The 23,631-nt window shown below is 38.2% G+C and overlaps 1 protein-coding gene across 13 annotated transcripts in view; it reads left to right on the top strand.

Moving 5' to 3' along the window:
* SYBU (syntabulin) overlaps window positions 1-23,631 on the top strand; it is a 131,648-nt gene that overhangs the window by 72,968 nt on the left and 35,049 nt on the right. For 12 of the 13 annotated variants that reach the window (XM_051843979.2, XM_051843980.2, XM_051843982.2 and 9 more), the window contains one exon: window positions 9,686-9,883. In XM_051843979.2, the coding sequence (XP_051699939.1) occupies window positions 9,686-9,883 (198 nt within the window). Of the gene's footprint in view, window positions 1-9,685; window positions 9,884-16,053; window positions 20,226-23,631 lie in introns of those variants that run through there. The other variant, XM_051843983.2, reaches the window with a different exon arrangement.

The following is a 23,631-nucleotide window of genomic DNA, read 5'->3' as shown; positions in this document are numbered from 1 at the left end:
CTGGATACAACTATAAAGAGTTTCTTGCCTCAAATTTTTGTGGTCTGTGTATTATGGGATGTCTTCTCTCTGACAGTTTCCTCTGTCTGTTTTTCATTTCTACATTCCCAGAATTGCTGTTTCCTCTCGGAATGAATATAAGTAGAAAATTTTAGGAAGCAGCAAGCTTATAGTGGTAAGAAAAGGGGCACTTTGTCAGACCAACCTGAGCTTGAATCTTGAGACAATGAAATTCTTAACCTCTCTGAGAGTCAGTTTTTCCTACTGTAATATGTTACTAAAATTATATTATAAAATTAGTGTGCTTTCCACATGATAGGTACTTAAAAAATACTAGTTATTTTACCTTTCAGTACGTAGGCATCATGTATGGTAAGAATTTCACAGGGCAGAGGTTGGTCATGAGTATAAGCTGAGACTGTCTTCATCAAACCATCTTTAAAAACACTAGTATTTGGAACAACAGAAATAAGAGCTATAGCAGTGTCGAGTACATAGTAGATACTAATAAGTATTTGTTGAATGAATGGTTAAGTAGTTAGTAAATATATCTGTTGCTTATGAGGATCAACTAGCTTTCCATAGAGTTTCAAGTAATGTTTCCTTAAAATAGCAATGATTTCTTCCCCTAAATTATACAACTGAACATTGAACAGTATCAAACCATAAGTTAGTGTTTCAGGACATTATGGCACAAAACCACGTTTTCCTCTGCCTGATGTTATTTTTAAATGTGCCTTCTGGAATTGTTTAGTTCAATGACACAGCGAGGGGGCCAGCGCTGTGGCACCACAGCTAAAGCCACCACCTGTGCCGGTTTGAGTCACAGCTGCTCCACTTCTGATCCAGTGCTCTGCTAATGGCCTAGGAAAGCAGTAGAGGATGGTCCAAGTGCTTGGGCCCCTGCACCCACCTGGGAGACCAAGCTGAGGCTCCCGGCTCCCAGCTGAGGCTGAGCCCTGCCTCAGCTGTTGCAGCCATTTGGGGAGTGAATTGGTGAATGGAAGATCTCTCTCTCTCTCCCTCTCTAACTCTGCAAATGCACTTCAAATAAATAAATACATCTTTAAAAAAAGAAAAGAAAAACAGTGAGCTCTAAGATCTAAATTCAAAAGAGAACCAAAAGTTTTAGAGATGTGTCTTGGAGTTAGAAGAAATATTTTATTTGTGATGTTTAGAGACTGGTGTTTTAGTTTTATATGTGGTTAGCACAAGATTTAAGTAGGGACTTGGTCATCATATCTGCCACCAAATGTGTGTCATGGCACTGGTTGTCAAGCACTTATGTAAAATATTAGGAAATTATATGCTCAGACACATGCACCTTGGAAAATTCCTAGTATTTTTTAATGTATAAATGTATTATGTAGAAATTATTCACTGCTTGCAGATTTTTATCATTAAAATATTGCAAAAAGAAAAAACAAAATAAAATTAGCATCCATCCTTCATACCACATTTTAAAGTGGATTCCAGATAGATTTGGTTTAAATGTAAATTGAAACTATAAAAACCTAGAAGTCAGTATGTATAGGTAAATATTAGTTATCTTCAAATATAAATATAAAAGGACATTCTAAGCATAAAAGCACTGGGAAAAAATCAGAAGGAAACATAGAGAGAGACTTGACAAATTAGAAAAAGTTTTGAATATAAAAAAATATTGTAAAGCAACAAAGTGGATAAAATATGACAAGGGATTAATGCCTTTCATATATAAGAAGTTCTTACAGATCAATAATAAAGTCTGAATGCCCAAATGGAGAAATTATCAAAGGACATGAACAATTTATAGATTAGGAAAACAGGCCAACAGACATATGAAAGATATTAAACTTTACAATAATTAAATGCATGCAAATTAATCTGTTAAAACTTATTTTTCATTATTAACTTGAAGGAATAAAATAATATTTAACATTGACAGGAATTTAAGAAGTGAGCACTCTCCTTTTGTAATAGGAAAATAAGTTGTTTCACATTTCTTAAAAGGTTTAGTAATTCTACTAGCCAAATATTCTATGAGCTAACCCAAGGTTTGACCGAAAATTTATCTATAAAATGTGTTATTAAAGCAATTTTAATAATATAAAAATTGAAATGAAATAAAATATAATAGTTGATTTTTAAAAATTCTTATTTCTATTTGGTATCATTTAAAATAATATTTTCAAGAAATTCAATATTTTGAAACTACTTAAAGCATACTTAAAATCAGACAATAACACAGTGAACTCCCATAAACTCATTATAAATTTTTTCCAGATTAAGATATAATCATATTTTCCACAACTTTGACAGAGAATTTTAAAGCAAATTTCTGATTTTCCGTTATTTTATGTCTACCTACAATCATCAATGTGCATTTCTAAAAAAAATATACATTTTCCATTTTCTTATATAATCACAATGCTATTTTAATTACTAACCAAATTCCTGGGTGTGGTAGAGAACATTGAAATATCTCCAATTATCTCAGAAATGTTTGCTTCTCATTGTATCATTTAACTCAGAGATCAACAAATGTTTTTCTATAAAAGACCAGATAGTAAATATCTTTGACTTTGCTGGCCTTGCAATTATTTAACTCTGATTTGTCGCTTGAAAGCCAGCAGAAACAATATAAAAGACTGGGTATGGCTATGTTCGAATAGCATTTTATTTACAAAAACAGGCAGTAGACCAGATTTGGCTTACAGGCTACAGTTTGCCAACCCTTTCTTTAACTCGTTATTTTTCCATCTATTTTGTGAGGTAGATATTAGTTTTAAAATGTTCATTAAATCTGAAGACATTTTGTGTGTGTGTGTGTGTGTGCATGTGTGTGTGTGTTCCAGGAATAAGGAATACTTTTAGGGAAATCTGAGTGCTTCCTCTCATATCCCATCTGCAGATGCATAATATCCGTTGTCCACTGTTCTTGATGGTAAGAATCCTCAGTGGGTACCTTTGGGTAAGGCCCGATTGCTCCTCTGGGAACTTTATTTTAGCCTCTTGTCTCATTATTTCATCCATGATTTTTGTCGCCTAAATCAATTATTTCATTAGAGGCTGCAAAACAAGAATTTTCTGTTTTTCTATCTACTTTGATTAATCAGAATCCTTCTGATAAGGAAGACCTTTTCTTTTTCTTTTTTAAGATTTATTTATTTATTTGAAAGTCAGAGTTAACACAGAGACAGAGGAGAGGTAAGGAGAGAGAGAGGTCTTCATCTGCTTGGCCACAATGGCTGGAGCTACACCAACCCAAGGCTAGGAGCCAAGCCAGGAGCTTCTTTGGGGTCTCTCACATGCATGTAGGGGCCCAAGCACTTAGGCCATCTTCCACTGCTTTCCCAGCCATAGCAGAGAGCTGGATAGGAAGTGGAGCAGCCAGAACTTGAGCCGGTGCCCATATGGGATGCTTTACCCGCTAAGCCACAGCGCCAGCCCTGGAAGAGCTTTTCAGCATCAGTGAATGATTTCAGTTATGCTGAATGAAATACAGTTTGTATAGGGACACTTTTACAATCTGGATATATGCTGATTCTTCCCTTTTAATTGCCAAGAATTAGTCCCTGAATCTCTTCCAATGATTTCCAGAGGGTTGGGAATTTGGGGAGACATAGAGGCCTTTCCCTTCTTATATTTATTTATTTATTCATTCATTTATTTATTTATTTTGACAGGCAGAGTGGATAGTGAGAGAGAGAGACTGAGAGAAAGGTCTTCCTTTGCCGTTGGTTCACCCTCCAATGGCTGCCGCAGCGGGTGCGCTGCGACTGGCGCACCGCGCTGATCCGATGGCAGGAGCCAGGTGCTTCTCCTGGTCTCCCATGGGGTGCAGGGCCCAAGCACTTGGGCCATCCTCCACTGCACTCCCTGGCCACAGCAGAGAGCTGGCCTGGAAGAGGGGCAACCGGGACAGAATCCAGCGCCCCAACCGGGACTAGAACCCGGTGTGCAGGCGCCGCAAGGCGGAGGATTAGCCTAGTGAGCTGTGGTGCCGGCCCTATTTTTTATATGACTATGAATTCATAGATTATTTTATATTTCCAATCATTTCACTTTGTTATTCTTTTGGATACTCATATTATTCTGTCTTTGGCCAATGGGGGGGTCCTCTTTGTGTTCATTCCTGTTGATATTTTTATAGCTTCTTTCTTTCCAGTCTAACAAGTTCCAGGGAGAAATTTTCAAAGATAAGAGTAATGAAATCGGGGCCTGCGCTGTGGCATAGTAGGTTAAGCCTATGCCTGTGGTGCCAGTTTGTGTCCCGGCTGCTCCACTTCCGATCCAGCTTTCTGGATGGCCTGGGAAAGCAGTGGAAGATGGCCTCAGTGTTTGGGCCCCTGCATGCATGTGGGAGACCCCGAAGAAGCTCCTGGCTTCTGGCTTTGGATCGGCCCAGCTCTGGCCTTTGCAGCCATTTGGAGAGGGTACCGATGGATAGAAGACCTCTCTCTCTCTCTCTCTCCCTCTCTCTGTCTGTAACTCTGCCTTTCAAACAAATAAATCTTTAAAAAAAAAAAAGAGTAATGAAATTAACTATAATATGTGCTCAGATTTTGATAAAACAAGATCATATTGATTTTTAAAAGATTAATGAAATATGCCAAATCGTTAAATATTTTTCTAACTCAATTGTAGGAAAATATCCTCTTATTTTTTTATTTACTTCTCTGCATTCTGCTGCACTCTGGATTTCCCACAGTGAGACTTACTGTCTAATAAAAAACTAAGTTAAAATTTTAAAAACCTCAACAGCAGATTTTCAAATTCATTTAATTTAGAAAGTTGCTTTAGTACATGTAAAACAAGATCCAAAAATTTTTAAAAGTACTTAGTTTCATATTTTTAAGAATTGTAAGTAATTGTAAAAGTATGAATTGTATGTCACTTTCTCAAAGAGTTTGTGCTTAAAGAGAGAGGGAAAAGAGATTTAAAAATCTGTCTTTTAATAATATCCATGCTATAAAATTATGATAGTTGCCTATTCCTCTCATCTGTCTTTATATACCTTAGCATCATTTTTCTCCTTAATGAGATTCAAAAACTATTCCATACGTATAAAAGTTTACAGTATTTTAAGTAGACCACAACTTCCAGAATTTCGTGTGTGAATATTCTTTCCAATACCCTTAACTCTGTGAACAAATGAACAAGACAAAAGAACTTACTTCTTATTGAAATAGGGAAGGAAGTATCAATCAGTGTCCTTCACTATAGAAAGTCATCATTTAGATGTGGTCTTGATGATGGTTGCTTCATCTTAGAGGGATTTAGAATAATTGACCACAAAAAGGAATTAAGCCTTTTTTTCACTTGGATCACACTGTGTAAAACCTGTGAGGTGTCCCTGTTTCTTTTTCATAAAATGATACTTACACTTATGAGTAATGGAGAAAGAAATATGAAAAACTCAACTTGTAAGAGCTGTGTGTGTGAGCACATGTGTGCATGTGTGTGTGTATGTGTGTGATGTATGTTTTAATTCCTCCCTCTCTAGTAAGCCAAGTCTTTTTTAAAAAAAGTTTATTTATTTGAAAGTCAGCATTATATATAGAGAGGGAGAAACAGAGAGCGAGATATCTTCCATCCACTGATCACTCCCCAAATGGCCATAACAACCAGGGCTGGGCCAGGCCAAAGTCAGTAACCAGGAGTATTACTGGATCTCCCATGTGTATGGCAGAGGCCTAAGTACTTGGACCATCTTCTGCTGCTTTCCAAGGCCATTAGTAGGGAGCTGAATGGAAAGTGGAGCAGCCGTGAACAGGTGCCCATAAGGGATGCCAGCGTCCCAGGTGGCAGCTTAACCTGCTATGTCACAATGTCAGCCTATAAACCCAGTCTTGTACATTCTCTTCCCAATGCCTTGGAGCAAGGCTTCCCTTAGGGCAAAATCAAGCTAAAATGTATTTACCTTTTTCAGGAATTCTTCTGGAAATTCAAAACATCCCTCATTTTTGCAATATCTCATTCAATAGTTATGCAATTTCCTGCCCAGAAAGTTTCCCCATGGTGTCACATTAGAAATTCTTATTATCAATAGTATCTTTATATTAACATAACTTATAAAAGCTGGTATTATAAATACCATGCCTCTAAATCTGTATTTTCTATAGGGCAGATTGAGCAGACAGGATAGTAACAGGAAACAAAAGGTACATTCAACGAGTTTAACTGAAGCAGGTTTAATAAATGAATCTCTTACTCTGTGCTTGGTGCACAGGCAGGTTAGTATGTGGTAAGATTAGATAATGAGCAATGAAGGGACATCAGTTTGTTGTCATCATTCTTAAAGTCTGGAACTAAATGTGAGCTAACAAAATTGTACATGGAATTTTGAAAAGGAGTGTTATCTTCATCTGAATGGGTGGTCAGCTTTCATCTGTGGCCAAAAAGAGGAAGAGAAGGGAGGAGGGCAGAAAACTGGCCCTCAGCAAGACTTGATGGAAACGTAACCACCTCTGCATCTACTGCACCAGATGACTGGCACATGAAGCTCTGTGCTTTTGTCAGAGTCCTACTTAACTTAAGATATAGCCTGTAGAGTAAGTAAACTCATGGCCTTACTCCTTCCAAAGCCAGATCCCTGTAGTCATGTTGGTGTCATTTGCCCACAGGCAAACCAGGCTTTTCTGGTAACTCACCAATTTTTTTGTAATGAATTTACTTTAATAGATGTGCCACTTCATAAGAACTGTACCATAAATGATACACATATACCTTTGGGCTCATTTATAAATTCCATCAGCATGGAGACTAGGTGTAGTACCTGTGGGTGTTTCAGTGCCAGTTCTTGCTACATACTTGTTTAACCAATGAAAGATCATGTCTTATATTCCTGTCTTCACCCTCAATATAAAGTAGACAATTAGGAGACATTTATGTGGTGATTCAAATACTCTAAGAAATGCTAAAAGATTTATTTGGGTATTCATCTCCTCATTCCTTGCCTCTGCAGATGACCTGTAGGGCACCATACTCCAGAGGAAAGTTACAACTACAGTTCCCACACTGCTGCCATTGCAAATAATTTCCATTCCCAGGGGTTTTGATGTTGTTGTTTGTGGTTTTCTTTGTTTTTGTTTTGTTTTAAATTAATTTATTTGAAAGGCAGAATTACAGAGGGAGGAACAGAGACAAAGAGAGAGATATCTTCCACCAGCTGATTTACTCCCCAGCTGCAATGGCTGGGTCTGGACAAGGCTGAAGCCAGGAGCCAGGAGTTTCTTCCTGGTCTCCCATGCGGATGTCAGGGCCCAAGCACTTGGGTCATCTTCCGTTGCTTTTTCCGGTCCATTAGCAGGGAACAGGATGATCAGAAGTGGAGCAGCTGGGATCAACCAGTGCTCTGAAGGGCTCCTTGGTGTCACAGGGGAGGTGGAAGATTAATCTTCTGCACCATGAACTGGCCTGCAGCTCCCAGGTTTTAACCAGAACCTAGCACGTAATTTTTGGAATTACTAGTACTGAAAATATGGTATGCACATATTCCTGTAAGGTGTCTGGCGTGTAACAGATCTTCCCAGGCAGATGAATTGATTAATTCACAGGCTTTTATTGGGGTTCCGCTCCCGAGCGAGGTTCACTGGTCCCAACAGAACAACAGAGCAGGAGCCGGGGAAGTCACACGTCAGAGATTGGGAGTGCTCCTTTTATAGATTCAGGGCATGGGAGTTAAAGGTTGAGGCGTGTCTGATCCTCATTGGTTGACCTTTAGGCATCTGCAGGGACCTCGACAAGGACTTTCTTCCCTGGAAGTAGGCCTCTCCATTCCCGGAAGTGTAGGCCTTCCCTCCTTGCGGATCCCAAAGCTACCAATTCCTTCTTATTTAACTCCAGAAAATGGAAATGAACCAAATAAAACACATTTGGACATTTTCTAATTTCATCCCCTTGAGTCTGAGAGTTTTGAAGAAAAATGACTTTTTTAGGGTAGTTTTATTTATTTGAGCCATCTGTCTTTTACAAGAGGTAGTTCACAGAAGTGACTCATAAGGAAATAATTTTAAAGGTAGTTTCAAATGATTAGACCTGATTTGTTTGAATTTATCTGCTTTGGGATAGGAATCAAAAGAAAAGCTCTCCTAAGGCAACGTGAAGGCCTGTTGAGCCTTGTAAAATTACTGGAATGTGTGGAAATAATTAGCAGCCTTTCACCTCTAGACAGAAACTCAGATTTCTTTGGGTTGAAACTTGAGACCTGCAAATGTAAGGGAAACTCCGGGACAGCAGGTGATGAAATAGTTGGGCAAGAGCAGCCAAGAGGGTTCTCCTCACTCTACTTCAGGGCCAGAGTTCCTTTAGGACTTGGGGAAGTGCAGATTATGTTTCAAAATCATGAACAGTATACTGAAAGCCATTCTCTTCCAGAAACAGACCAGGGTGGTTATAAATGTACTTAATATGTCCCAGAGTCAAAGATAGACATCTAGAGAAATAAATCATTTTATTAGTGCAAGTTCACTTTCTCCAAGAAACTGGCATATTTCATTATAAAAAAATGAATAAAGGCCAAAAATGATGGATTCTAGTCCTCCTAATTTAGTCCATCAGCATATTTTATTCAGACCCAGTTCTGTTTCTGTCTTTATTCCAGCTATGGAGTCTTAAGATAGCCTTTGATAAATAGCAAATTATTTTAGTTCCCTTAATTTTCATAAAAATTTAATTGTCATGAAAATTGTTGGTACTGAATGTCTTTACTCACACAATGACTCAGGCTACAAGAAACATTTCTGTATAATAAAGAATTATTTAATAATGAATACCACCCACCAGTTTGAGTAGGCATACTTTTAAATGATACTGATTTGGCTTTAAATTCCAGTAGTATCCTCCTCATTAAGGGTCAGGAGAATAAACCATCATAATTATTTTCAAAAATATGGAAAGCATGTGTAGAAGTCCACAGTACAACTTTGCTGTGTGCCTAATAAACCTCATGGATGTTGGCTTAAAATCATGAACCTGGTAATAATCTCTTACCTGAAAGTTAGGGCAGTGCAAGGCAGTGCTTCTCATCTGAATGTCATTTTCATTTTAACAGTTTACTCCCGGAGAAATTTGGTTGTGTGTGAAGCAAGATCACTTCTTTCTGTTTCCTTGGACTCTGAAAGCCAGAGGTCTTATCTATCAAACTCTGTTAACCAATTGATGGGTCAGTGATCAAAAAACTTGTATGGTTCATAATGTTTAAGCAACTATTTTCCTATCATAAACAACTCTGAAGAGTTTACATTAATGATCTTGGGTTGGTCTTATGAACTCTATTACTAACCCATGCCAAAAATCTACAGACAGATATGACTCAGACCTATACTATGGGAAGAGTTAAAATAGGCATGTCTTTAGGTTTTGACAAGATGAACATTACAGATTTATGTGTGATAAGAATACTTTATAACTCTCTGTCTCTCTGCCTTTCTAAATAAATAATTTTTTTTAAATCTTGTAAGATGTTCCTTAAAATATTGTCCTGAAATAGTTGTTACTTCCTTTTCTAATGAGTGGCCAAAATGTGGAAAAATAAAAGGAGAGTTATCATAAGAATTTAACCTGGGCCCTAGTAAGCAGAGTCCCAGTGTGTATGAGCATAAGTGTATGTATGCACATGTGTGGGTACAATGCGCACCTTTTCCTTGCCCTCATTGATTTCCTGCTTGTCATGAGGCACTTACTGCTTCCTGTCTTCTAGATGACACAGGCTGTCCTAGTAGCCAGTCAGTATCTCCAGTGAAGACGCCCTCAGACACAGGAAACAGCCCCATTGGCTTTTGCCCTGGGAGTGATGAGGACTTTACCAGAAAGAAGTGCACAACTGGAGTGGCTGGTGAAGGAGGCATCCAGTCAGCTCGCTACAAGAAAGAGTCAAAGTCGGGCCTTGTAAAGCCAGGTAAGTGTACTACTCTGCATGCGTGTGTCAGAGCAGTATCATATCAGTCAAGGATTACTAATACTATATACCTGACCTCCAGAAACATTGTTGTTAAAGGAGGCGGAGCAAAGAGGGGAATGTTGTCTGTAATGATTGTTAATAATTAAGTATAGTAACATAAACCCATTATAAAGAGATTTTTTTTAAAAAACAGAAAGTTCAAGAATATAAGCTATATGATCTAACATTTAAACTATGTAATTACTTCTACCTTAATTATACCAAGAAGTGACTTGGTATCATCAAAAGTGACCACAAATTATCAAAATAAGAGGTTATCTTGATGCAAATCTATACAGATGAGCATTCTTACTAACTTAGTTACATCATTTTCTATTTGAGATTTTAAAATGTATATGATATGTATGTGTATATGATATGTGTATGTGTATGTTTATGATATACAGAGATGTTCAATAAACAAACTACATTATTGCAATGTATGAAACTATGAACATCAGAAAAGATCAGTTCTCAGAAAAAGCAACATATAAACAAATGTTTTGTATCTCACAACTAAATCTACACTATATAAACAAATTTAGTTTTAGAAATACTGAAGTGGCAACTTTAAAGTAAAAGGGTGTGAGCATTGGTATTGGGGGACAGTCTCTATCTTGCATGATTTTCTTTTGCATCCATAATTGTACTATGCGTAATCAGCCTGAAAAGACTGATTAACAGCTTACACAAGTCCTCCTTTATTCCATTTGTCTGTTAATTTTTGTTTGGTGATGACATGATTGTGCAAGGAACTACAGATGGTTTTATTTTAATGGTGCCAAAGCTTAGTCCTTTGTCCTTTTCAATTGGATGCTAGCATCTCTGTTTGCTTCTGCTCTCCCTGAATAATTGATGTGCATAGTGTATCATAATGTATTATTTTTTATCTTCCATTTGGTCAATCAAAAAGAACATTTCATCTCAGAGCAAAACTAAAGCTGGGAAATACTATGTCTCCTAAATGTTAGGCATGATGAATAATAATAGTCATTAACTTTGGAATAATATGAAAAGCAAAAGGAATGATACATAATAGGGGAGTGTAGGTAACCCTCACTACCACTACTTCCAGCTTCTGTTTTTAACATCTTGCCTTACTATAATAGGAGCCTCATCTTGCTTATCCATTCATCAGTTGATGAGCTTTGGGTTTTCTCTACCTTTTGCCTATTATGAATAATGGTTCTAATGAACATTCATATACAAGTTTTTGTTAGAACATGCTTTCAGTGCTCTTGGTTGTAGACCTAGAAATGAAATTGCTGAGTCATGGTAAATCTGAGTTTAACTTTGAAGAACTGTCAGACTGCTTTCCAAAGTGGTCCAACTACACCACATTCTTACCAGCGTTTATGTGAATTCCAGTTTAGCCCTGTCCTTTTCTTTTATCTCTAGCACTTTTTTATTTTGTTATTTGAAATCACACTTGTTATTTCAAAAAGATAACTTGTCTGTTTTGAAGGTGTCTGTTCTAGTGAGTCTGAAAGTGGCATCTCATGCCTTTGATTTACTCTTCCCCCATGGCAAACGATGATGAACATGCCTTCATGTGCTTATTGGCCATCTGTGTAGCTTCCTTCACGTCCTCAATGTTTTTTAATATGAAAGTACTCACCAGCAGACTGTGTTTCCCTCCCATGTGAGATGTAAGTTTCAGAGCAGAACCTGCCATCCTCCTTTGATATTCCCAGCACATAGTTTCTGGGGGCTAGTAGGGGCTCAGTCAATGATTGCTGACCTCAGCTGCAAAAGTAGGCCATGGGACAGGGAAGATACAATGGCGAAGGAAAGAAGCCCAGCCCAGTGGATTGTAGAGAGAAAGTAGTTTTCATCATAAAGTATTGTAGGATTTGAAAGCAATCTGAGATGATTTTGGTTTTGTTACCATCCTTCCCCTTCACCATGTAATTTCATTTCAGGGTGTTGGCAATGGGAGGAAACAGTAAAAGTGAGACAAGTGTGATGTGGACAGAAAAAACTAAGTTTGAATGAGAGCTAAGCTTATCACTGCTGTTCCTTATCTGTCATCAAGTAAAAGCAACCACCTATCAACATTATCAACATAAGACTGAAGACAAAACAGTGTATACAGAATTCACACTGAACAGGTCCCTAGTTTCTAAAGATCAGCCATTCATCTTGTGAGAATCAGTATAGCCTTGGATCTTCATGAAGAAATTGAAGGAACAAAAGAATGGAAAGGAGGGAGGGGGAAGGACAGAAAGGAAGTTTTTCTTAATGCTATCATAATTCATGGATCTGTGAGAATGATGAAGGCTGTGGACTCATATTCTATTAAACAATGCCCATAAGCATTAACTATCACATTCTATTTCAGGGGTTCTCCTTTATTACGATTTGTGAATCCTAATTTAATGACCTTTGCCTAAAGGTGGAGCCTACAACAACCTTTTTGTCAGCTGCTTCTGATTTAATTGCTCATAGACATAACTATCACCTAAGTAGTTTGATTTTGTATTTAAGATAAAGATTAAGATAAAGGCATCCTTAAAGTTGATTTCTTAGCTGCCTGAAATTCCCAGTGTCATCACTGAAAAAGTCCTGCAGCTTTTGAGTGGGACTCAATTCTGTACAGTAAGCTCTTTGAATTTGAGAGAATAGAAAAACCTGCATCATTATTTATGGTTCTTTGAACTTGTGGCAGTATCAAGCTGTCAGATTCCTAAATGTGAAGAGAGGAAATCCTGGAAGCAAGTCCCTTGGATGACTCTCAAACTTATCAAAGGCAGAGACATAATCTGTTGAACTACAGGAAGATGCTACCCTCAGGTTGAACTGTTCCTGCTTCTTCCATAAGTCCCAAGAGACCATTACCACTCAGCTAAAACCCATCTTTAGCTCTTGATGTATGCTCCAATTTTTTTTTTTTTGAAAATAAATTGACTCATTAGAGCTAATAGCATTTTATTAAAATAGCAAGCAATTAGTGGCTGTTATTCAGATGTTCAAGGCTCTTTAACATTAAGTAACCTACGCCCATTTAATTTTAGGTCCCTGTTCTAGATTCTGAAACACTGCTGTTCAGAAAGTGGTTATCGAAATGCCCCTTTCGTCATTAAGATAAAGAGCTCATAATGTTCACTGAGCACATGATGCAGAAGGAGACGGGAAATATGTCACCGGATGCTGGGAAGGGAACTGTGAACCAAGCAGGCCTGCTCCCTGCCAGCAAGTCCCTGTGACACAGGCAGCAGGGAAGCCCTTCTAGCCAGGCAGGAACTCATTTTGGAAGCTTCTTGGAGGCTGTGAGCCTTCTGTCATTTTGGCTCTGTCACTTAATGCCTATGCAGATTTAATTAAAAATTATCACCAGCAGAGCAAAAGGAAACATTCCTGCAGCCCTGTTGGATGATGTCCTCGTATTTTCATGTTTCCCTTTTATTGACAATTCAGCAAAACATTCAAGGCTGACTCTCCAGAGTCTAGTGTTGTATCTGCCATAAAGTAGGTGTCCAATTAATACTTAAATGAGGAATAGAATGAATACTGTATCCAAGGGATCATGTTTAGTGTGGGGAAGGTAGGACAAAGATGAGCTCAGGTCCACCCTGCGTTTAGGGAGCTTGTAATTCAAGGCAGAGTTGTCCATGATAAATCTGTGCCAGTATAGATGGAAGGAAACGGAATGGAAGCATTTCAGCTGGGAACTTCTTGAGGCATCTGGGATGGCAACATTCCTTCTCCTAGGTGCCTGTCCTATATTTACTTTGCAGTTTCCTGATGAGACTGTATTTGCCCAGAAAAGAAAGTCCTAATTGGATCACTGCCTTCCTACATTTAATGACATTCCCAGGCTACCTTTCCAGCATGATTTACTACTTAGGGAGTGTTTAACCCTGGCAGGCAAAAGATCCCCTGTCATTGTTTTGCAAATAGAAATACAAAATCCTTTGTCCGTAAGGCTATTTGGAGAGGTGGAGAAATAATTACAAGTTTTAAATAATTAGAAAATGTAAAAAGTAAAAAAAAAAAAAAAGCAAATGATTAGGGTCACAATAATTTAATCCACTTTAGGCACTGAAATGTTAAAATCTGAAGTTGAAAGATGTTAGTGTTGGCTTGTCATCAGACACCACCCAGCTATTGAAATTGGAGACCTGGCCACATGCTGAACTATAATAACCTCACAACAATAGAGGAGGATTGGCTGTTTCAAAAAAAGCAGTTTCCCACATTCAGAGGCATTTGCTAGAAAACTCAGAAGGCATCAAGTAGGTTAGTGAAATTAATCAGCACCAGTTCCATTAATAGAGGCTCCAGCACACACGACGGGAGACCCTGGATGTGTCTGTTCTTATCAGGAGCATTGTTTTCACTTCAAAGTTACAGCAAGACAACTTACCTGGAATAGGCCATTCTTACATAACAACTTGAGCTTCTTAGGGGAGAAATGAGAGCTTCAATTTACACAACTTCTCCCAAGGTTGCCCAGCTTTTCCTATTTGTGGGGCAAAGGTGCCTGGATGCATGTTGTTTGTGGTGGGGTGAAGTATGGGTGTGTGCACTGGGAAGAGGGGAGTGCTTTCTAACACCCTGGTGTCTAACACACTAGGTTCAAATCTTCATATTACTACTTAATGATTCTGTGACCTTCAGCTACTAGTTATCTTCTTAGAACTTTATGTTCTGCATCTGTAAAATGGGTTGTCAAAAAACAAATAGATGAAATTAATGAATAGAAAGTGTTAGATCTGGCAAAAAAGAATTCCTCTCAAGGTTTCCATATCACATTACCCCAGTTTACGTAAATGAAAGAATACTTGCTACAGGAGGACCCTTTGATAAGAATGTGAATTCAAAGGTGATAGTTTGACATCAAGCAAGGATATGGGAGTATATAAAACAGCAGAGAAATAAGACTACAGAAAAGCCTAGTAGCTTTTTAAGTGTTTTAGATCATTGCCAACTTTTACCACATGGTGACATTTACTGCCATAATTGACTTAAAAATAGATCAAGTCATTGTGATGGTAGAGTAGGTGGAAAATGATGCGTATCAAGCCAGAAAAATGTTTTAAGCATTTGCAAATATTTTTATGCAGCATAAAAATTAAAATTTTAGTGCTTAAAGGGAAGATCTTGATATATGGAAACTGCATTCTTTGACAAGGCACTTTTCTGATAGCTCACCAGTTATAAGCAAAAGTGTTCCAGCAGCAAAGCCCAGCCTCAAATATAGGATGTAATCTGTTTCAAATACTGAAAGCCTTATGAAAATATTTGGAAGGATATATTAGATGTTGTTGTCAACTTGGGTTGCACTCTGATTTCATTAAAATTATTTTGATCTGATAGTTATGAGTTCTGACTGTCCCATGCAGAAATTCTAACTCATTTAATCCTAATATTATTATCTCCCATTTTATAGACAGGGAAACTGAGGCACAGAGGCATTAAATACTTTATCCAGTGTTGTGTAGTTTGTAAATGGATTTTAAACAGGGTAGCCTTTCTCCAAACTCTTAATTACTGTGATAGTTGTTAAGATCTGTCTCCAAAGGAGTAATTTTAATTGCAGTAGGGGAATGTAGCAATTAAGAAAGATGTATTGATATAAAGAATGAATTATTTTTCTTTAATCTTTGTAGAGCCCTAAAATGCTTATTAATTCTTATATATTAGCAGATACAATCCATATGTAGATTATACTGGCTGTTGCTGATAAAAAAATCAATGAGCCTCATTATAACTTCAGTGAAGCACAGAAAGTTGAACACATTAAGGCTGTTTGGATGCAGATCAGTAAAATAAACCAGGAGGATGAGGACCTGAACATCAAAGGAATGTTAAGGTCCTCAGTGATCTCTGTTTATTCATGAGCCAGTCCTTTCTCTACTTATCAAAATGTTTTATGTGCTGCCTTAGTATCCTAAATGCTTTCTTTTAAATAAGATTTACTTCCGTAAAAGTGAGAGAGAGAGGGCGTTCATCTGCTGGTTCACTCCCAAGATGGCCACAACAGCCAAATCTGGATCAGGAAGAAGCCAGTATCCAGAAACTCCATCTGAATCTCCCATGTGGGTGGCAGGGGCCCAGCTACTTGGGCCATCACCTTTTGCTGCTTTCCCATGTGCATTAGCAGGAAGCTGTATTATAAGTAGAGTAGCTGGAATTCAAACTGGCACTCTGATGTGTAACGTCAGTTTCGCAAGCAACAGCTTAAGCCACTGCACCACAATGCTGCCACCATGAATACTTTCTTAATGAAGATCATTAAACTTTATCAAATTAAACAAGATCCTTTGCATTTATACTGGCATGGATCTCTGAAACTTCCTTTGACTCCTAGGGAAAGAATTCTCACCCAAGATACAGCAGATAATGTTTGATAATGGACTATATTATAGTCTATCACTTCTGCCCAGCAGGGACCAAATCACTAAAATAAAGCTTAAATGTGATGAGTGGACTTAAGTGTTTCTCTTAATGGTAGAATCATGTATTCATTCTCATGCCTCTCTCCCATCTGGGCTTTTGATGATGTACCAGATTGATTTAATGAGGCCAAATGGACCTTTAATGGATTTTCCCTAAGAATTAGTGAATTATCCTCTTCTCCCCCAAAGTAACTGTCATCTAAATCCCAGGTCTGCTTGGATTTATTGCATGTACAGTGTTCTTAGCCACTGATTTGGGGGCCTGCCAAGGGCTTGGTAAATATGCTAATGTGTTGAAAACAAAGCATTCGTTCCACGGACCACACACCCACCATTCCACAGAGTTATCAACTGTCATTGTGACAGAAATAGACCTGACATTCCTTTTATACACAAATTTATACATCATGAGTTGTATGTTATTCTGATGTATACTGTAAGTTGGGCTTTTTTTTTTTTCTAAATGGATATTGGCATGGTTAAAAGGATCCAACAGAGTATGGTGAAATATTTGGCTTTAGCAACAGTTTGGGCTCATTCCCACATCCTGAAGGAGCCAGAGGAAGGCCAAATCACCCAGAACCCAGAGGGAGAGAACTCAGGTGAAGAAGCCAAGACCCTCGGCAGAGGAACACAGCCACTGGCTGGGGAGGAGCCGGAATGATAAGTACCTTGACTGCATTATTTTTGTTACTAGTACATTTGGTTGTGTGGCATTTTGGTATACTGTAGAGTTGTTTCACAAGAAGTTCTATATTGTACTGCATGGTATGTTCACTTGGGTTATCCAGTGATTCAGTTCTTCTGCTAGCTAAATCTGTATCTAATGGCAGCAAAAGGACATCAGTCAGCTACCTGAATATAAACCATGGTTTAGTGAGTAATACTTATAAAACATGGATGCAGTGAGCCTGCATACCCAGATGCATGGACAGGAGTTCTGGAAGCATTGCATGAAGGTGATCACTATGTGAGAGTTTAAATGAAAGTGAAGTCTCTCTCTACTACATAGCAAGAAGAGGTTACTGCTAAATCTAGGTTTGAATCTTGGATATACATTTAACTAGCTCCTATTTGCAGATATTTATGTAGGCATTCACTCTGCTAACACCACTGATCCAGGGATTATGGAGAGGGGAGTAAAAGGCAAGATGCCTATTCTCATGGGGCCTACCTTAACATGGGGAGATGGCTGATCCACTAGCATGCAGCAAGTTGAGTTCAGATGGTGGCAGTAGAACTAGATGATATGATAGAGAGCTGCAAGGGACAGGGCAGGGGGATGTCTGGGGAAATGATATTTGAGCCGAGAACTTGGCCATTTTCTTTCAGGCTTGGGGATAATTGGAGAAGAGCCACAGGTGCTGAGTAGAGCAGCAAATCTGGAAAAGAAAAGTTTTAGTGATAGCAATTGAGGTCTGTGTAGATTGAGTAACGTGAAGACATTGAAGGGTTTCAAAGGGGGAGAGAGGATTTGATCTGTGCTTGAGGTCCCTCTGTGGAGTTTGGATTATCCAGAGGTGACTAGAACACTTAGCCTGAGATAGAGGCAGAGGAGACAAGAGAAAACTATCGGGATGCAGTATATATGACAGACTGTAAGGACCCCCGCATCATTTTCCTAATGAGATTATAAATGCTTATTTGCTAAATTGAATAAACCTTTACAAGTATGGATGAAATAGTCAATACATATTTAAAAAATATTAGCCTACTTATTTATACTCTATTCCTAATTTAGAAATGTTGCAGATTTACTCGTATCATTTAAAAGTTTTATGCAGTCTTTCTTATCTCTAGAACTACTTTTAATTCATCTGACTCTCCAGAAACAATTGGTCTTTACTTCTACCCATTTTATTTGCAAAAAGGCAGTATTGAGTATGATACTCCCATTGGAAAAGGATTTTTTTTCAAGCCTACAAGTACTGTGAAGATATGAGTTAAAGTACTGTAACAAAGAAAGGCCAAAATGAAGTGATTAAAGCTGGACAGATGTTTGTCTCTGGAAATAGTACATAGGTGTTTGGGTGATCCAAGCTGATAGGCAGCTCTGCCACCATAACACTTGGCTTCCCTATGTAGGACCACATTGCAGTCGTCTGCCGGGCAGAAGGAAGTGGAAAAGGATTTGTTTGGTGCCTAGGAGGGGTCTTCTCATTCAGTCATTTTAAGGTCAAGACATAGCATTTCCAACTATAGCTTAAGACCTCTGAGTCAAATGAGTACATGTCACCATGAAAGAAGGGAAGAATGAAGGCGACACTGGTGAACTAGCAGGCTGTCACAGCATCCACTGGATAGCGTGGGAACTGCTGGGTTTTCTCATCCTGCAGATGTATATGAGTCTTCTCTATCTAGAGCTCTTCAGTTGCTGGGTTCAGAGAGCAAGAGATAGAGGTTATTGGATCTCTACAACTTAACCACTGACTGTACTACTATTTAAAGTCATATTTAAAAGATAAGAAGAGTCATGCCATAAAAATAATTATAAAAATTGTTTTTTAAAAAATTTCTTTGTCTCCTTCATTTAAATAATACCATCAGTAGACTTCTGAAGACTGCCAAAGCTAACACAGACTGAAGCCGGTGCAGACTGTGTTTTTTTCAAATAGTACTTTTTGTTCAAAGAAGGTAATTATCCAAGAGCCCTATAATAAGCAGCTTTGGGAAGACTCTAATATAAGGGAATTTCTTTTTTGGGAAGTAATTGTGGGAGGAGCGTTACCTCACCTTATATTTAGACACTGAGACAGGGTAGACCAGGACACCTGTAGAGTAGTACCAGGAAGAGGAGGTAGGGGGAGGGAGGAGTTTATTTTGTAATGTAAGCAAATGTTCTTTTTTTTTCAATGACACTATGGGGGGATACTTAATGCATCATATTTTCATGTTATTGTGAGAATGATAAAAGATGTTAGGTATATGGCAGAGTTTATGCATCATGTAAATACTGCAGAACACTAAGATAAGCAAGGACTTTCTTATCTTTGCAAAAGTCGGTGTCAGTGTTTTGCAGGAGACATTTGTAGTGACAGTGCTTGCCTGGCACACAGTATGTGCTCAATAAGTGATCACTTTGATTATTGTTGTGAGAAATGAAGAAAGTTTAAAAATAGCCCAACTTTAAGCATTTGAATGCCCACTCACCATCTCATCTGCATTAGTTCTATTTTTGAAGATTTCTCCTTAGTACAAATGAATCTGATATGATATAGGGCTTTGGGGAAAGATTAATGAATGCGTTTTTTTCTGAGCAAGCTCTCAAGTCGAGTTGTCCCAGAGAGCCCTGAAGTCCATTTTCTTTCCTAAGAACAACACATCTCCCCGTTCCTGTCTTCCAGGCAGCACTGTGAAGTACCTTGCATATTTAAATAGCTGGAATTCATAAAATAGCACCACGCATTTTCCTCAAAACATCACATGATTGCTAGTGAATTTAGGGGATGTGTGGGGTTTTGATGTAATTTCTTGTTTGTCCATTGAGATACTATAAACAGTGTAAAAAATACTATGTTTTACTCTAATATTGTCAAATTGTTGTGGAGGCATTTAGTTCTATTTGACAGTCTGGTATTTCTTCAAATGCTTTGTGTCCATTCATGAGGGCGATGGTTTCATTTGAAATGCTGCAGTCACCAGGGAGAAAGCACTGTGCTCTTCCCTGATAGGCCAGCTTTCCTTCTGCCTCCTGTTGCTATGGTGCCAAGCACAGTAACTTCCTTGCCCTGCACATGCAGGAGGTGCGGTCTCCATGGATACCCCACTCAGAGACTGTACTCTACAGAGAGATGAGCTGCACACACTGTATCTCTGCAAGAGATAGACCCTGGCCTGTGGTGGGAGGCTGCTTGCAGAGGCAGTGTTTGCCATGAAAGTCTACGGAGCTTACCTTCTAAGTAAGTAGTATTAGAAACAGTAAGTAAAGAATTATACTGGATCACAGAGGATGTGTATCACATATGTGTGTGTGTGCACGTGTGCACTTATACGTGTGTGTGTGTGTGTGTGTGCCTGTGTGTGTGAAGTCAGTAGCGGTAAGCAAAAAATGTAGCCTAAAAACAAGTTTGCAACTTTACCTTTCAGACATTCTGAATGCAGGGCCTATAAATAAACTTTTAAAAATACATATATGTATTGCTTTAAATATCCCTTGTTGTTTGTGAATCTATGAGGGTACTTCAAAAACTTCACGGAAATTGAATTGAAATATAAATTTATTTGAGTCTCTCAAATCTTTTGAAGACTGTGACTACAAAGGGCCTTCAAAAACTTCATGGAAAATGCCTACAAAAAAACCATTATATTTGTGCAAATCCATGCAAAACAACAATAATAGCATTGTCCACGGATGGTTATGTTTTAGAATGCTCTTCTAACACTGAGCATCGCGTATTGCATTTGTAAGTGCCAAGCCTGCCCTTACCAGTGGTGTGCTGTGGGAATAGATGAGCACAGACACAATTAATGCTAATTGGCACTGCACATAGTTTGCACTGGGCCTCTGTGTAGGCTGAGACACGATGTATTTATTATCAGGAGAGTGGCTGCTCCTGTGATTAGAAAAAGAATGACCATGTCTGCCAGTTCACTATGAACATTATTCAGAGCACATCTCTCTGACCAATTTTAATTTACCTGTCTCAGTTGGCACTCAGTGGAAAAATCTGAGACTTTTCATGTCCACGGAATTGAGATGTGGAAGGTTTTCATGAACTGATTTGATCTCTTTACTGTACATTCCAAGAGTGTAAAGGTAGTGTTTGTAGTGTTATAAAGCACGTGCATCATCTTAAAACACTGTTCATCTGCTGGCAAATGCTTAATGCCTATGATGTTAAAATTAATTAATAGAAACAAAAGAAAGATATCCAAAAATAGTAACTCTAACTGTAGTCCAGTAGCTTTAAAATTAAATTATTCACAGAAGATAGCTGGCATCTAGAAGTACTAAAGAAAAAGATGTACTACAGTGACACAAGAGAGACACATTTTTCATCCTGTGAGATTGAGCACAGATCATTAGGCTAGTTTGTGAGTTTCTCTTATTTTCTGTACTCATGACCCATCCAGGCAATAGACGAGCTGTTTGATGTCATCTTTTCCAGCAGTTAGTCATGATCCAGTTTCAATTGCTCCAAATGCTGAAAAGGTGCCACCCTTTAAGAATGTGAATGTACTGGTGACTACTCTGTCCCAGACTTTGTCACTGGGGTCAAACTTTGGGCTTTTGCCTTAAATGACCTAAGTGTTGAAAGTTCCAAGTCCAAGATCAGGTCAAACATACTTTAAAAGGGGGCCTCAAGAGGTTTATAAATGTATGCATTTCGTAAATAAAATTTCCGTCAGTAGAAGTAACAGTGGACAAACAAAGGTACATTGTAAATTCTGTAGAGCTCATGGTTTTCAAGATCTGGAATCCATATTGTGATATATCCCCAAAAGTTTTTCACCCCGTATCACTTTCCCAATGTGTCTATAATAAATTCTCTCACCCATTCATCTCTGAAAACTAACATAGTCTGGGATGTTTTTCAACTTTCAGATATCTGAATCTCTTCTCTAAAACACTTCCCTTTTCTGTACCGTGTAGATAATAATAGTACCTATCAGAAAAAGCTGCTTTGAAAATTCAGTGATATAAGGAAGGGCACATCAATATTAGCTGCCATTGTATTATGATTATTATAAGCACCATCATCATCATCTTCATTGTTATAATACTTAATGGTCAAGGGACACACTCTTTGGCTTGATTTCATTCAGCCTATCATATTTCATATAAAATACTAAGAACCTATTGAGCTTGGCATTTTGATGGAAATCATGAGATTCAATGCACATGAGAATATAGCTACAAAAATGATATATAAAGTAGGCTTTTTTCTTCTTAATTGTATCACTTTATGTTTCGCTAAATAACCATATGTATTTATATTGCCAATAATTGTTTTGCCAGAATGAATATGTAGAATACGACAATGGATACGTAAGATAAAAATAGTTTATCTATTGCATACTTCTAGTTAATTTTATAAGTTGAATTAAAAATGTGACAACTAAAATCTAGGTTCAGATTTTCAGCTCATTTCCTTTCCTGAAAGAATTTCCATTCAGAGTACAGTAAATGACATATTTTGAAAACAGAGTAATTTCATTAAGTTGAAAGTTTGGGAAATGATGGGAGAAGAGATGGGAAATGATTGATTAATCTGTGTAAAAATAGGCCCCATGCTGGGATTTTTCCTTTTGCACTAATCCTGTGTGACATCTGAGTCAAAAAAAAAAAAGTAAAACCAATGCCATATGCACAGAGCCTGCTGGTGCTGATTTTTAAAATGCAGGAAGAGTTGACCCAGATTATACACTGCAGCTTTATTTTTATTTTAATGTCATTTTCATTTTCATTTTCTTTCTGGCACATTCTCTCCCTTCCATCTGTTTACCCTGGAAAGAATGTGGCATGCAGAACAAAGACTGTACCAATTCACTTGAATTAGAAAAGGAAGGATGTTTGTTGAATATGGTTTAAAATGAGGCCTTCAGAGGTTTAGAAGTGCAGTCAGTATAGGTCCTCACATACTGAATATATTTTGCTAGACGTAATTTCAGATGCAATATCATTCACATGGTCTAGATGGAATAAACCTTCTTTGGTAAAATTTCAAGGCAAAAATTAAAACCTTAGCTGCATTTCCACAAGCATGGTGACCTTTCATACACATTCTGTGGGCCCGTGACCAAAATAATGCCCCACTTTCTGTTCCATTGTTATTGGACTTGCATCTGCATGCTCTGGTGTTGCACAGTTTATCAAGTTTTTGTTAGGTGCTTGGTGCTGCTGTCAGGAGTGTGGATGGTGTTCTTTTGTTGACTCTGAGGAGCTTGTTGAGAGGTCTTCGCAGTTCTGAATCCTTTGAAATCAGGGGAGATTTGTGGCATTTTCAGAGCAAGGGATGTTCCCTTGTGTGGTGGCAACATTATCCAGGGAAATCACATCTTCTGGGTCCTTGGCTTCTTGTACTCAGCTCTGAGATAGGTGGGCCCTGCCTCTTCAAGGAAGATCTGATTCCTGTTTAGACTACAGGCAGACCTGCCTGTTCTTACGAGATGGAGGCTATGCCTGAACCTGGTACTGCATTACTGCGTGACAGCCGATGCTTTACCCTTCACAAACCCCCAGTAGTTAGTGGGAGAAGGGAGGGATCTATGCCACAGGCATAGAAGCATTGGTGCATTCCTAGCAGTGATGTAGGATCTGCAGTCATTATCTTGTATTCTGCCAAGTCCAAAAAACAGGGACTC

Source organism: Oryctolagus cuniculus, chromosome 6 (assembly GCF_964237555.1).
Source record: "Oryctolagus cuniculus chromosome 6, mOryCun1.1, whole genome shotgun sequence".
Classification (NCBI taxonomy): Eukaryota; Metazoa; Chordata; class Mammalia; order Lagomorpha; family Leporidae; genus Oryctolagus; species Oryctolagus cuniculus.
This window is presented reverse-complemented; position numbering and strand designations above follow the sequence as displayed.